The sequence below is a fragment of the Beta vulgaris genome, chromosome 2, assembly GCF_026745355.1.
Source record: "Beta vulgaris subsp. vulgaris cultivar EL10 chromosome 2, EL10.2, whole genome shotgun sequence".
In the NCBI taxonomy this organism is placed as follows: domain Eukaryota; kingdom Viridiplantae; phylum Streptophyta; class Magnoliopsida; order Caryophyllales; family Amaranthaceae; genus Beta; species Beta vulgaris.
The window spans coordinates 32,975,378-32,991,195 of record NC_079203.1 but is presented as its reverse complement, the minus strand read 5'-3'; the positions used below and the strand labels follow the sequence as shown (position 1 = coordinate 32,991,195).

Here is a 15,818-nt window from a genome sequence, read left to right as displayed (position 1 = left end):
CATTTACCAAGAGAAAATAAAGCGGGAAACTACACAAAGATACTTCCAAAAAAGAATGCTAGGTAAAGTTTTTGATTTTTTTTCTTTATTACAATAATTTCAGAGATTAGTCCTGCTTTTATGTATGTAAATTTTTTGAGTGCTTTGTTTATAAAGTTCAGTGTGTTTTTTTTGCGAAATATAACGTGGAAAACTGTCACCACCCTCTACCTATACTCTCAAGTTCTTATTGGGTTTTGCTAAACAACGCCCTAAAATTTCCTACTAACGCCCTAAATACGGTATTTTTATACCGTATTTATACTCTTATATTTCTTTTCTCTCTTCTTCCCTTTTACTCACTTGGATAAATTCAGAGATTTGAAGTTTCTCTTTGTTATTCTGTGGTAGGCCTAGCAATCTTTGTTATTAGTTCAACCACCTTACTCTTAAGATAATGAATGTCAAAATTTGAAGTTTCAACCATGACTAACTTGAACTTGAAATACAGTAGTATCTTTTACGTATTTGCAGAATAACTTGAAAGGTGGATAAATTCAGAGATTGCAGGAAACAATACCAAACAAAAATTCCCACCACCATTTGGAAAACTAGGGACTATCTCCACGGCAACACCACCGCCACCGTTCGTCTGTATTTGTACCCTATGTTTCCCACCACGGCTTCCCCTCTGTTTTTTCTTCATTTCAAATTTTTTTTTTTTTAAAAAAATGGGGCGCCCACCAAGGACGCCCCACCACCGGTGGAGGCGTCCTTGGAAGGCGCTCCACCACATGGTGGAGCGCCTTCCAAGGACGCCTCCACCGGTGGTGGGGCGTCCTTGGTGGGCGCCCCATTTTTTCTGAAATTTTTTTTTGAAAAAAATAGGTAGGCGTCCACCATGGACGCCCCACCACCGGTGGCGGCGTCCATGGCAGGCGCCTCACCATGTGGTGGAGCGCCTGCCATGGACGCCTCCACCGGTGGTGGGGCGTCCATGGTGGACGCCTACCTATTTTTTTAAAAAAAAAATTCAGAAAAAGAACAAAACAGAGGAGAGGAGGGTGTGGGGCTACGGCGGTGGTTCTGTGTCGGTGGTGCAGTGGTGTGGCGGCGGGAATGCGGCAGCGGTGGTGCGGTGGTGCGGCGGAGGTGCAGTGGTGCGGCGGAGGTGCAGTGGTGCGGCGGAGGTGCAGTGGTGCGGCGGAGGTGCAGTGGTGAGCTTTGTCTGTTTGATTTTTTTCCCTAAAAAAAAAATCATTATGAGAGGTGGTAGTGTTGGTGGTGGTGGAGGGTGGGCATGAAGGTGATGGTGGTGTGGAAGAAGGGGAAGGGAGGAAAGAGGAGAAAATGAAAAAAAAAATGAAAAATACAAAAATACAGTATTTTATACAAATACAGGGCGTTAGTAGGAAATTCTAGGGCGTGATTTAGCAAATGAGTTCTTATTTCAAAGCATTAACGTTTAAGACTCGGGCTTTTCCAGATCTGACTAGGTCGAAGTTTTAGACGCCCAAAATCGAAGACAACTTCATATTTCCAGTTTGTCACGCAAAGTTCTTCGTACTTGTACTTCCCTTCTTAGATTTTCAGTTTTCAAGATCATATTTTTCTATAGATTTTTATTTATTTTGATTTTACTTAAAATTTGTAAATTGAATGTTTATGTTTTAATGTTGACAATGTTAACATCTGTTAAATTGGGTTAATCTCCAATTCTTTATACAGCTTAGAGATTTGTTTCGAAGTTCGAGTTTTCTGCGGTGGTGGTGGTTTGTAGTGATGTTTCGAAGGTATAAGAGCGGAGTAAGGTTGTTCAGGGTTGCTGGTGCTGCTTGTACGGTCTGGTGGGGATTCAAAGATCTGGGTGGCGCTATGGCAGCGCTTGTTGTTCCGAAGTTTTGGTCTATAGTCTTTTTGTTGGCCTTCTTTTTGAATGCTTTAGTTGCTTTTTTATCTATTATACTACCTCCGTTTCTTTTTAATTGTTACACTTACACTTTTCACGCATGCCGATGCACTACTTTGAGCTTTTATATCTCTAATTTTGTATTTGTAAAAAATATAAAAACTACATATTAATAAAATACATACTAATACGAATCTAACAAGATCCCACATGACTATGTTTTTATTCACGCATAAATCACAAACGAGAGTCAAAGTGCAATTTGTAAATAGTGTAAAATGTCAAAGTGTAACAATTAAAAAGAAACGGAGGTAGTATAAGGGAAGGGGGAGCTATGGTGTCCCCGAATGAAGAGACTATGTTACCCCATTCCCATTCTAAATTACGCATTCACTTACAAATCAAAGGGGCTTTCAAACAAAAATACCAAAAATATAATTATAACAATCACTCACAAGTCAATTAAATTCATAAAATTGATAATTTACGTTATCCAAATCACTAAAATGAAGAAACTTTACAAAAACTTGAAAATTCACTTACAAACTACAACATATCAAAAAATTGACTTGAAATCAAAGTGTCCAATTTCTTTATAATTTATGAAGTATTGTACTTAATTCAAGAATTAACTAAAAAATTATAATATCAGAAATCATAAATAAATTCAATGAAATTTCTTTTTTGTTCATATAATTTAACTATGAAAAGTAAAAAAAAAAACAATAAAAATGGTGAGAGACTTAAGTGACAGAAACTAAACCAATCAAGTTTCGAAAAAAATTCAAGCACGCATCACGTGCAAAAAATTCTAGTATGTAAATATTTGATGGCAGATATGATTTTGTTACTTTCGGTTGATGAAATGCTTCCCCTTCTACATTATGAAAAGTTTCTCTCTTTTTGTTTTTCTTTCTTTTCTTCTTTTGGTGGTTGAAGGTTTGGCTATTGTAATCTTTTTAGCTCAATTTCTTTTTGTTGATTTCAAGTTTAAGTTTCTTTTTTGCGGTCGTTGTCGTCAAGGTAGTTATTGCTTATAACTAAAATAAAGTTATATCTCATACTTTTGTAAAGTTTGATCGATTTGACATTGTCAACTTATCACGAAATCAAGCTATAATGTCATAAATTCATATAGTAATAATAGAATTATCATGATAAATTTTTAAAGTGAGTATATCATAAAGTTGGGTAAAATTAGAGGTAAAAAACTGAGCCGACCCACGGGTGAACCCGCATACGACCCAGACCCAACTAGTTCCGAGTCGAGAGTGGTCGGTTGGAAAGCCGACCCATTCCGATCCAGCCTCCAGGTCCTCCACCTGTGTCCAGTTTAACCCGTGAAGATGGTTATCCAACCTGAATTGGGTCGACCTAGGTTGACTCGTGCCTAGTTGCACCCGTGAACAATGACCTAGACACAACCTGTTTCCAACCCAATGTGACTTAACCCAGTTAGCGGTGATCCAGTTGTGACCCAACCCAGCTATCACAGACCTAGTTGTGACCTAACCCAATTATGATCCAACCCAATTATGACCCAACCAGCTGTAACCTAACCCAATTACCATCCAACCCAACTAAACTCAACCTAACAACATTCCGACCCAATATAACCTGATCCAAAACCATTTTGACGTAACTTCACTAATGAGTAGTTCAACATATATTGTTTAATTTGTCATTTATATTTTTTGAATAGAAAATATTTGTCACTTTTTTTGGTCTTAGTAATTAATAAATATTATTTGTCAGGACATAATTAAGATCTCTATCATCTGTTAGGATGTAATTCATTCAACCACCTCATTCAAATTTGAAACCCTCAAAATTCAACCCCATACGCGTTTGTTAACAGTGGCGTCCACGGTCCACCGTACGATATTGTAACAATAATAACTTATGTCTTATACAATATGCAAGTGGTACTCTTTTTATACCCACCCATTCTGCCATTCATCATCATAAGTACAAAAACCAAGTGGTATTATTAAGTTTTGTTATTTTGGTATATATGACATAAAAAGTATGAAAGAATTTACCCAAAAAAAGTAAGTTTTAATGTCTATAAAAGAAATATCAAATATGTAATAAGTATTGGACATGTACTCTTTTTATCCCTCCAAATCTTCAGTTGCTTACTTAGACAATATAAATAAAATATCAATTGGACAAAAAAAAAGATAAAATAAAATCAGAATTGGACAAAAGAAGATAAACTAAAATCAGAATTGGACAAAAAATCCCAAAAAAATTCATTACATTCCAAGTTTCCAACATTCATTACATTATACTAAGTTAAATAAAAAGTCAAACTATTAATTAGATAGTTAGATTACCATAAACAAAAAATTCCATCAGTTTATTGTTTATATAGTTTAGCAAGCAAAAACTTAAATCTTTCACTTTCCACAAGCAGCAATTATGAACCCTACTCGAATCCTTTGTGGATGATCATACAACAGTGCTTTTCAGGGTCCAACTCCCCATTGATGTAAGTACTTATGGATATGTCATGATCATCCTCAATCAGATTGTAATCACATTCTTCTGCAAGCCCAAAACGAGTGAAAATCCCATCCTCACCCTCCACAAAAATCTCCTTAGTAATCCCATCATGTTCAACCATGTGAATGTCACCACCAACCTTCATTTCACCACCACCAGCAGCCTTTAACCGGACCTTCTGTTGACCACCACCCTTCCACTGACTCAGCACATGAGGACCCACACACAATCACCTTCTTAAACACACAAACATCCTTCTTTTTTCCCCCATTCTTCACTAACTTTATCAATAATCTTAACACCACCTCCTCTACATCTAAGTGATTTCCTACAACCAACTCCCTCATAAATCACCTTACTCTTTTCTTTATCCATTTTTGCAGTTGACGAACCTGAAATTACCAACTCAAAAGATCTAAATAAACAGAAACATTGAAACCAAAGAAACATTTTCAAATGAAACAAGGCAACCAACAAATAAATTATTTAAAACAATCTATAAATAAGGGTAAATGGTAGAAAACACCAAAAGAAAAAACTCCCAAAAATAAAACATAAAGTAGTTTATAACTGTCAACATTAAATTTACTTTAAAAATCAGTAATAGCTCTTAGGTTCACAAGTTAACCTCATCATGGAGCACTCGACTGTAATTGACAACACAACTTCACAACACAAGAAAGCTATCAAAAGTGACACGAGCATCCACAATTCTTTGTCTTTTGAACAATACCAAAACCAATGTTACCCATGAAGTGCATATCATGTCCAATACTCCAATAAAGGCAAAAGAAAGGTAGCTCCACATCGTGACACTTAGGGTAAAACATGTGTGTAAAGTAAAATGTAGCCAAAAACAAGTAAAATGTAGCCAAAAACAGTCGCAAACAACCAATCATCCTTTGCGCAAGAGAAATTTTATAAACCAAACCAAACAACCACATTTAGCCATCCCACCCTTTTCTTCCAGCCTCTACTCCCAACCAAATTTCATCATTACAAAGCATAATGAAATCAATTAAGTCGAGGGATAAGGTGGAAGACAAGAGAAAGAACAACTATGCCTCTCAGGTAAAAACTTCACCTCATCATCGAGCACTCGACTCTAATTCACAACACAACTTAACAACACAAAAAGCCAGCAAAAGTGACACTAGCATCAACAATACCAAAGCTAATCTTACCAATCAAGTACATATCATGTCAATCAAGCCATCAAAAGAAATGTAGAGATGCACCGTGACACTAAGGGCAAAACATGTGTGTAAAGTAAAATGTAGCCAAAAACAGCCGCAAACAAGTCAATAACCAATGATCTTTGCACAAGGGACATTTATTTATCAAGCAAAAGGATATAGAACAACTAAACTAAACCCAACAATTCTGTTTAGGGTTTGGATCTAGGGTTTGGGTATAGGGTTTGGGTCTAGGGTCTGGGTCTAGAGTTAGGGTTTGGGTCTACGTAGGGTTACGGTTTAGGGATAGGGATAGTATTTTAGGCTTTGGGTTAGGGTTTAGGGTTAAACCCTTATCTATGATGATTGATCCTAAACAGTAAACCCTAAACAAATCAAACCCAACCTAGAACACAAACAAACTCGACCCAAAACACAAACAAACCCCGAACACAAACAAACCCCAAAACACAACCAACCCAAAACAAAAAGAAACCCAGAAACAAACACAAATCCAGAAACAAATACAAACCAAAAACACAACACAAACCCAAAACACACCCATCAACCATTTTCAATAGGCCATAACAAAAACTATCAAACAACAATTGTATAGTTTAAGGAAGTGAATCATAATCAATATCAGTAGGCTCGGTATCTTTAACAACTTCAAGAGACTCCTCATCCTCAATCTTAGAATAACCAAAGATCCAATTTTGGCAAGTCACAAGAGCCTCAACATTTTTGGGCAGCAAACGCGTGTGATACTTTGTTAAAATCCCCCCCCCCATACTAAATGAATACTCGAAAGCCACAGATGTAAGGGATAGCCAACAGATCTCTAGCCATCCCATACAAAATAAGATAAACGCCCACATGAATTTTCCAATAGGCCAAAACATCAAAGTGGCCATCTTGATTAGCAGGAGCATGAGGGGCATTGAAATATGATTCAATATCATTTTCAATACCCCTACTAGCAGCAACATTGGCACCAAAACTCTAAAGACAGCAAATAAAATTGTATCACTAAACTATTAACAATCAGTAACTATAAAGTAATCAAATGAGTCAAATCTTACACAAAGTATCCAACCTTTCCAAGACTGGCCTTCTTATACGGACGGGCAGCGACCTTGCAAAACTTGGAGTGGATGAATAAGAACCCATAGTCATAAAAGATGTAGTGGTACATAGTTGGAGTTGTAAGTGAGAATAAAAAACTAGCATAGTGCATATACAACTCAGTAAAGGCATCAACAACCTCTTTAACCTTACGATTAAGATCTTGGGCCAAATAAACAGTAGCATACAACTCATGAACAAAGTTTTTTTTTTTGTAATGGGGATCAAGATAGCAATAGTAAGAATCAAAGAATAATTATCCCAATACTGGTTAAATTTTGCATACATAGGAGCAGCTATAAGATGAATAGAATCAGTCGGGTTTTCTTTAGCATAAAACAGAAGGCTTTCAATCAAAACTAAGTTCTCAACATATAGGTTGGCAGTGGGGTAATCAAAACTAGAAAAAAGATAAGTGATATCATAAAAAGGTCAAAAAAATCACAAACATTTTGGATAGTTTCTCATTCAGAATCAGTTTGAGAAACATCTAAACCATGCTCAAGTAAACAATATCTATCTACAACCTCTGTGACTTCCAACACCTACGGAGCATAATAAAAGTATAATTTCAACGAGTAACTATAACACCAATCAATGAACTAGAAAAACCAGTATTCACATGCTTAACACAATCATCAAACCTCTCTTTCCTAGTGTTTGAATAAGAAACACATGAAACAACTTGTTGCAACTTCAAAACATTTTTATCCATAACTTAAAACCAACTTGGACAATTAGATTCAATATATGGGCAGAACATCTAATATGAAAAAACTTAGCAGAACAAGCAGAACAAGACAACAAATATGTTCTATTCAAGTCCCTAACCATCTCTTGAATCATAACATCATTGGCAGTAGCATTACCACAAGTTAAAGAAAACACTTTATCTCTAATATTCCACTCATCAAACAAATCAAGAGTAAACTTACCCAACTCCTTACCATTGTGGGACCAGGAAAATGTCTAAAAAAAGAATTTTAGAACGCACACCCAAGAGTTATCAACATAATGAGCAGTCAAAACAGTAAAACTAACATATTAAGTGAAGACCACAAATCACAAGTACACCACATTTTTCCTTCTAAATTACCTATAGTGGTCTTTAATTGAGCTTTAAGAGCAACAAACTGATTAGTGCAATGCTTAAGCATAATATTCCTAGAAATATGATTCACATTAGGATTCAAGTAAGAAAGAAATTCCCTATGCTTATAATACTCAACCATCAACAATGGATATCCATGACACATAATAGCTTCAGCAAATATACGAAATAAATTTTTTTGATCATAATGCCCCCCAGGTTGAGCAACTTTTACTTTTAAGTAAGCGTCGCACTTCTCTAGATGTTTATTTTTGTTACTAGTACCTTGTGTTCCTTCAGCATGATAGGTCTTAGCATTACAATGCTTACATGTACAAAATATCTTACCATCTTCCATTTTAAACAAGGTAAAGTGCTACTAAACCTTGGTCGTACGCCTCCCAAACAGGACAGGGTCATGGGTTTGGGGAAAAGTGGTTTCCTACTCAACAGAAAGGGAATTGGACCCAATAATGGAGTCCAGTGTCAATTGATTAACTGAAAAAAAAATTACACACACTTAAAGTTTAAACAAGGAAGAGTAGGGCCTCTAGGGTTAGGGTTAGGGTTAGGGCAAGGTAGGGTAAGGGTCAAGGTCGGGTTTAGGGCGAATGTCATGTTTAGGGTTAGGTTGTTAGGGTTTAAGGTAATGGGTTTAGGGTTTATGGTTTAGTATTAGGGTTAGGGTTATGGTTAGGGTTAGGATTAGGACTAAGGTTAGGGTTAAGGGTTCGGTTTAAGGGTTAGGGTTGAACCCCTAACGCTAATCCTAAATGGTAACCCCTAAACATAAACCAAAACACAAATCCAGAAACATAAACCCTAGCTAAACACAAACCTAGAAACATAAACCCTAAACACAAACCCAAAACACAAAGCCAGAAACACAAACCCAGAACACAAACACAGAACATGTGCCTAGAACACAAACCCCGAAAACAAACCCATATAAAAACCATAAACACAAACCAAGATACAAATTTAAATACAACAAATGAAACCCTAAACCCAAGCCCAGACATAAAATCCTAACAGGAACCCAACCACAAAACCCCAACATAAACCTAGAAACTTAAACACAAATCACAAACATATAAACAAACAGCAACATGAACCTAAATAATTAAGATACATGACAAAAAGTCAAAAACTAATATAATACATTATACATGATAATTATATACAAGATAATAAAAGCGAACACATAATTGACTAATTTCAATCTTCAGATCGCAAAATAAAGATAATTACATAATTTCAGATCGCAAAATAAACATATATTAAAATCAGAAAAGTAGATAATTCATGCATAAAATTTTAAGCACAAACCGTAAAATTCCAGATCTCACATATGACAAAAAAAAAAAAAACAAAAAAAATGATAATCCAGCAGATATGCAAATTTGGACTAGCACATATATATCCCACAATCGCAATCAAGCAGATGGTCACCTAATTCTAGAAAAATGAAAATTAGAAGACTTACCTAGTTGTGACATAGCATTTTTAAATATTAAATCTAGGCTTTTTTGTTTTTTTCCCAGATCATCAATTTGTTTCCTTTTTTCTTTAGACCAACGCCTTTTTTGTTCGAATCCTTGCCTTTTTCCTCAGATCTTCACCACAAACCTTACATGTAGTGTTTTCTAACACTACAACTCGTAAATAAGATAAATCTGAAAAATAGCCTTTTCTTTAGATCTTAAGTTTTTTGAGAGAGAGTGCAAGAATTTCATGGAGAAAATGAGTGAGAAACTGAAATTTTTAGGGTTTTGATCGGAATAAAGGAGAGAAGGGTTGAGAATTTTAGGGTTTTTTTAGGGTTTGGATGGGAAAGATCGAGGACTAAGGACTGAGGACTGAGGACTGAGTGAGAATGAGAGGAGAGTAAAATCAGGAAGAGGCGAAGAAATGAGGGGGAGGGGGTTTTAAAAAGGGGTTTATATAGTAGGGAATTTAGAGGCGAAGACATTGAGAGTGAATAGCTGAGATTTTAGATTTATGATTTAAGAGATTAAAGAAATGAAGGGCTCAGATTTAATATTGGCTAATCAATAGTCTTAAACCATAATCCTTGATTTATTTTTTTGACCAATGAACATCACGAGTGACCAAGCACATGGATTTCAAAATATCAATTGTTGGATTTACTCTTTCTCAAATCAAATGATTAAGGTTAAGACAAGTTTAAGTATTATATTTTCTAATTTTTATATTTATAATTCTAGAATCTAGACAAGTAAGACAACTAATCCAGACTTCTAGTATTGATTTGTAAATTTGTTTAGTACTTAGTAATATTATAAATTAATAAAAAATATAAACTTTAGAAGTTTAATTAGTATTTTTAGTTGTAAACAAGTTGATTAGTGTAAAGATGATTATGAATGATGTGAAACTGTCATGCCAAAGTTGTAGTAGCGTAATGTCGTAATTACTGTAATACCGATACAACGATACGTATAGCAACTTAGCAAGTCATTGAGACAGATAATCAAATAGACTCGAGATTCCTAAGTCCTCTATTACTATCTTAGTAGTTACTAGTTAGTATCTTAGTATTTTTTAAGAACCACAACTGAAACATCAAGGATGAAAGTCGATCAATCTATTCTAATGATGCTTCTATTATTGTTAAAAATCGTGTAATAATATCGATGATCGAGCCCTATCTTGTATGATGATCAATCTTTTGATGGTTTTGATTAATGTCAAAGATAATCAATCTTATGATTATTTAATTTATGTGAACCTTAACATAATGAATGTCGATCAATGTTTCATCCTCTACTGATATACTGACATGATAACTTGGTATTAACTATGATCTAAGTACTTTCGTAGTTTCAATGTTTCATCCTCTATTGATATATTGATATGATTATGTATCATCTTCATATTCGATTAAGTGATTAACGATGATCATTGTTACTTGTTTAGTTGTTCCATGAACGATGAAAGTCGTACAATTTTATAATTACGAACTACGATGCTTTCATTGATGATTTAATGTCAACCTAATTCTTTAATTCTAACTCTTTTTGTTGCTATATAGTGACTCAATGAGACTTAAAAGTGAGTAAGTCACTAATTAACAATATGTTTAAGTTTAGCAGTCTATTGACTCTAATCAATAATCATTATGGGCTTATGCCTTAACGGCTTAATCCTTATGGTTGTTACTTGAATACTTATGCAATCATGAATAAGCATAAGTGAATAACTTGATGGACAATAGCCAATGGTGAATGGCCCAATAATATAACTATATAAAGTATAAGTCTTAGTTCAGTAACTTTTTAAATTAGTAATATAAGTATCAATGATTCAATGTATTATTACAAAAATCACAAAGACTCAATCACAATTCACAATTCACAATATCAATATATACCAGTATATCACAATATCACATGTTATAACTTATAAGCTATAACAATCTCGACCCAAGTCATTCCGAGAGTTGATTTCTTCCAACCCAAGTCATTCCGCCGCCGGTTTGAGACATTAGCTGACCCAAGGCCCAAGTCTTGTCGAGAGCCGATTTATTTCAACTCAATTCATTCCGAAAGCCAATTTCTTCTGACCTAAGTCATTCCGAAAGTCGATTTATTCCAACGGCCAAGTCATTTCGATATCGATTTCTTCGGACCCAAGTAATTCCGAAAGCCGATTTCTTCCCACCCAAGTAATTTCAAAAGTCGATTTCTTCCAACCCAAATAATTCCGAAAGCCGATTTTTTCGACTCAAGTCATTTCGAAAGCCGATTTCTTCTGACCTAAGTCATTATGAATCCCGATTTCATCCGAACCAAGATATTCCGAATATCGATTTATTTCGACCCAAGTTATTCGAAAGCCGATTTGGGCCAACTACATCTTATTCATTCAGACCCAAATTCACCCAACCCATATACCGGCCGACCCAATCTCAGCTGACCTAGTTCTGACCCAGTTTGGAGAGCCCCTCACACAGTTGAACCCGACCCAAGTTCACTCGACCCACCCAGTTCCGACCCATGGCACACTCTCACCCAGATTATTCCGACCCAGGTTGGGTCAACCCGAACCCACCCCGTGACTCATATTGATACCTCTAGGTAAAATATAAGTATGTTTTGGAATGTAAAATCAGTGAACTTGGCATATTTGAAAAATATCAAGAAATTAAGTTATATATGTCATAAATTCAAGTACTAATAAAAAATTATCATAATAAGATTTATATGTGAATTGGAGTACTATCATGATTTTAGATAATATGTGAATTCGGTTAGGGTACAGTTAATATAGTTTCACTTTAAATTTGTTTCAGTTCAGTTTCTGTTTGAATCAGTCCAGTTAAGTCAGTCAAATATTCGGTTCAGTTCAGTTCACTTGATCGATCAACTTTTCGATTTTTCACAGTTATTTTCAGTTCAAGTTTGTTTCAATTGAGTTGGAGTTCAGTTTTGGTATTTCATTTACAGTTAATTTCAATTTCAGTTGAGCATTTTTCAGTTGATTTTAGTTACAATTACTCCCAGTTCAGTTTAATTCAGTTCAAATTTCAAATTATTCAGTTGAATGAGCAGTTCATTAACCAAACTGACAGTTCTATTAAACACGTTTTTTCAATATATTTGTATAGATGTGATTTTACAAACGACCTACCTCTTAATTAGTTAATTCCAACTCCCACCTACCACCTTATGGATATATTAGGTAATGAGATGCCGGCCTAAAGCAAGCAAAAAATCAGTTTTTCCAAATTGCCTTTTGGGTAGCGTTTTGTAGTTTTGACATGGGTGAATCAGCTTCTACAAAGAATTTTCCTCATATAGCTATATGTCCAAGTGCAGGAATTGGACACTTAGTCCCATTCCTTCGTTTAGCTTCAATGCTATCGTCTTCCAAATGTAAAGTAACTCTTGTCACAATTCAACCAACACTTTCTATTGCAGAAACCAACCAAATCTCTACTTTCTTATCCTCTCACCCTCACGTTAACTCCCTTGATATTCCTCTTCAATGTCAACCACCTCTGATCTCCACCAATGCCAATAATGCCTCCACTACCACCTCCAAGGGTAGTGGTCCTGACCCATTTATGCTACGCTACGATGCCGTTTCTCGCTCCGCTCACCTCCTCACTCACCACCTCTCCACCCTATCTCCTCCCCCTTCCGCTGTCTTCTCAGACATCATGCTTGTTTCAGGCTTCAACCAAGCTCTCGCCGATCTCGGTATTCCTAACTATGTTCTTATCACCACCTCAACAAGGTTTTTCTCTCTCACTACCTACCTTCTTCTCGAAGGAGCAACTCAAGATAGCACTATGCCGAAACTCGAGCTTAATAATAGCTTAGATGAGGAAGTTGAAATTCCTCCTGGTTTAGCTACTGTCCCGAAATCGAGTATACCTCCGCCTTTCTTCAATCCAAACCACATTTTCACCAAGATGCTTGCATCCAACTCCCTGGCGCTTTATAAGGTGAACGGCATTGTCTTCAATAGCTTCAATTCTTTCGAACTCGAAACAATCTCCGCTCTTCAAGAACGCAAAGTCTTAAGCAATCTCCCCCCGATCTTCCCCATCGGGCCATTGAAGCCCTTTGTTAATGAAAAACAAGGTGTTTACCCTTACACAAAGTGGTTAGACGAGCAGCCGAATAAATCGGTGCTCTACATTTCGTTTGGGAGCAGGACTGCTATGAACCAGGAACAGATACAGGAGCTCGGAGTTGGATTGGAGAAAAGCGGGGTGCGATTCTTGTGGGTGATTAAGACTACTACAGTTGACAAAGACGAGAAGGTGGATAGTGTAGATGAATTGCTAGGAGAGGGTTTCCTTGACAGGACAAAAGAGAGAGGGCTCGTTGTTAAAGAGTGGGTTGATCAAGAAGTAATTCTTGACCATCCCGCGGTAGGAGGGTTCGTGACTCAGTGTGGGTGGAACTCGGTGATGGAGGCCGCGCAACGAGGAATGCCGGTTTTGGCATGGCCTCAGCACGGCGATCAGAAGGTGAATGCTTGGGTGATACAGAAAGCGGGGCTAGGAGTTTGGGAGAAGGAGTGGGGGTGGGTTGGACAAAAATTAGTTAAAGCTGAAGTGATTGCTGATAAGATTAAGGAGGTGATGAATAGTGAAGAGTTAAGAAGAACTGCTAGTAAAGTTGGCGAAGAAGCTGGTAAGACGTGGGATGCAAATAATGGTGGAAGCTCTAATCGTATGTTGAACAATTTGATTTCTAGTATTGAGTCCGCGACAAATTTGAAAAGTTAGTGAAACGTACTTTGTGAGTTGGTAACATGAAACATACTATTGTATTACTCTTTTCGTCCATTAAGCTTATGATTGTCGCTTGTTCATTGTCCCGCCAAAAACTTGATTTTATTAATAAAAGTGGGGTTCGTCTGCGGTTTGCCTGTTTGGTTTGATTTTTACATTTATATATATATTTTTAATTATGAATATCTCTATTTATGGTTTTGTAAAAATTATAAAAAGTCAATATTATGAACGTGTTAATGATGAATGACCAATGAGTAAAAAAATAGCATACCTCCCTTTCACTTTATATCTTGCCATGCTCAATATCTGATTTTTTTTATTCGGTAATTTACTGACCCAAGCAGGCTCAACTCTCATGAGTTAGCGGGGTAAGAAGGAGATCCCAATTTCCAACCTATAAGGAAACTTCCAGAGATTGGAAAATGGAGATTTATACCCAAAAGCATAAAACTACACAAACTGCCCAAATATGGGGTTGATGAGAATCGAACTCCCGACCATGAGGTTGGGAGGTGGAAGCTCCAACCATTGGGCACCCACATAATTCTCTATGAAACTCTATATATTATGTGATTATAGACATTTAGAGGTTTTCAATGATGAATGACCAATGAGTAAAAAAATAGCCTAAGATATAACATGTTCATGATACACTCGTGTATGATAAAATTCGTCAATAACTCCATCTTCAAGGTTCTTTTCTGGTGGTATTTTTACCCCGTGTTCCATTTTTCTCTCTCCTAAAACAAAAAATGCCAGCAAAAATCAGATCACTGAGCCAAAATTTTATTGAGGGGAGCAAAGAGAAATTCCTCTTGCGAAAAGGGTATTTTGAATTAGGGTTTTCGGTTTCCGACGGTAAAATGGAGCTCAATCATGGGAATAAAAAAATCCAGTTGTTATAGATAAATTTGCAATATAATCTAGCTAACGTTGGGTTTTATAGATGGATTTGTGATGGGATTTCGAGGTTATTTGAAGGCTTTAATGATTTTGGGATTAATTTATATGAAATGTGGCAATCAGACCTTTGGAAAGTCTTTGCAAATATTGTAGTTCGTTTCGGAAATGGGGGAAAGGGGTAGGGCGGTGGGTGGTTTTTTTGGGGGGATTGGTAGAGAGAAAGAGATTTAAATTTTTAAAAGAAATTTCAAAAAAATTTACACGTTTTAGAGGTTTTAAGTAAGGTTAATCTACTCTCGGAAGAGTTGGTTTAACTTTGTATTACTCCCTCCGTTCCAAAATATATCATCTTCATTTTGGGTATTCCAAAATATAGTTCCCATTTTCATATATACTTTCACTTCTTTTTTTTATAATTTGTCAAAAAAAATCGTTTCCAATCATTTATTTGCTTCTTCAACCAAAATGTTACAATTAATGTTTTTTTACCAATTATTCTTCATTCTCTCTCCTAAAATCATTTTTTTCATACAATATTTATTTAAGTAAAAAAAATCTTTATTATCCCTCTTGATTCTACTTGCATAAAATTTCATGAAAAAAGGGAAATACCGAACGGATAAATTGATTCTAGGACAAAGTCGACCAACGTATACTAAGGTGCGGGTTAGGTATGGGTCAGATCATTCGGCTCGGCCCCAATCGATTTTGGGTAAATATAAGTTGGGTTCTAAATAGGTTCGTGGAAAATCAAGTTGGATTCAGATGGACTTGGGTCGACTCAGGTCGTGTTCAGATGGACTTAGGTCCGCTCAAGGTGGATTCAGATGGAGTTGAATGATCCATTATATGTTT

The 15,818-nt window shown here is 36.0% G+C and overlaps 1 protein-coding gene and 1 long non-coding RNA gene across 2 annotated transcripts; both read left to right on the top strand.

The window, feature by feature from the left end:
• On the top strand, window positions 1-1,964 carry LOC130590609 (uncharacterized). The gene is made up of 2 exons (XR_008968456.1): window positions 1-62; window positions 1,466-1,964. It is a non-coding gene; the product is annotated as an uncharacterized LOC130590609 (long non-coding RNA).
• A 10,524-nt stretch (window positions 1,965-12,488) lies between these two features.
• Window positions 12,489-14,242, top strand: LOC104886914 (UDP-glycosyltransferase 708C1). The gene has a single exon (XM_010671454.4). The coding sequence runs from the start codon at window positions 12,570-12,572 to the stop codon at window positions 14,049-14,051; it is 1,482 nt and encodes a 493-aa protein (XP_010669756.2). The 5' UTR covers window positions 12,489-12,569; the 3' UTR covers window positions 14,052-14,242.
• Window positions 14,243-15,818: the final 1,576 nt, after the last annotated feature.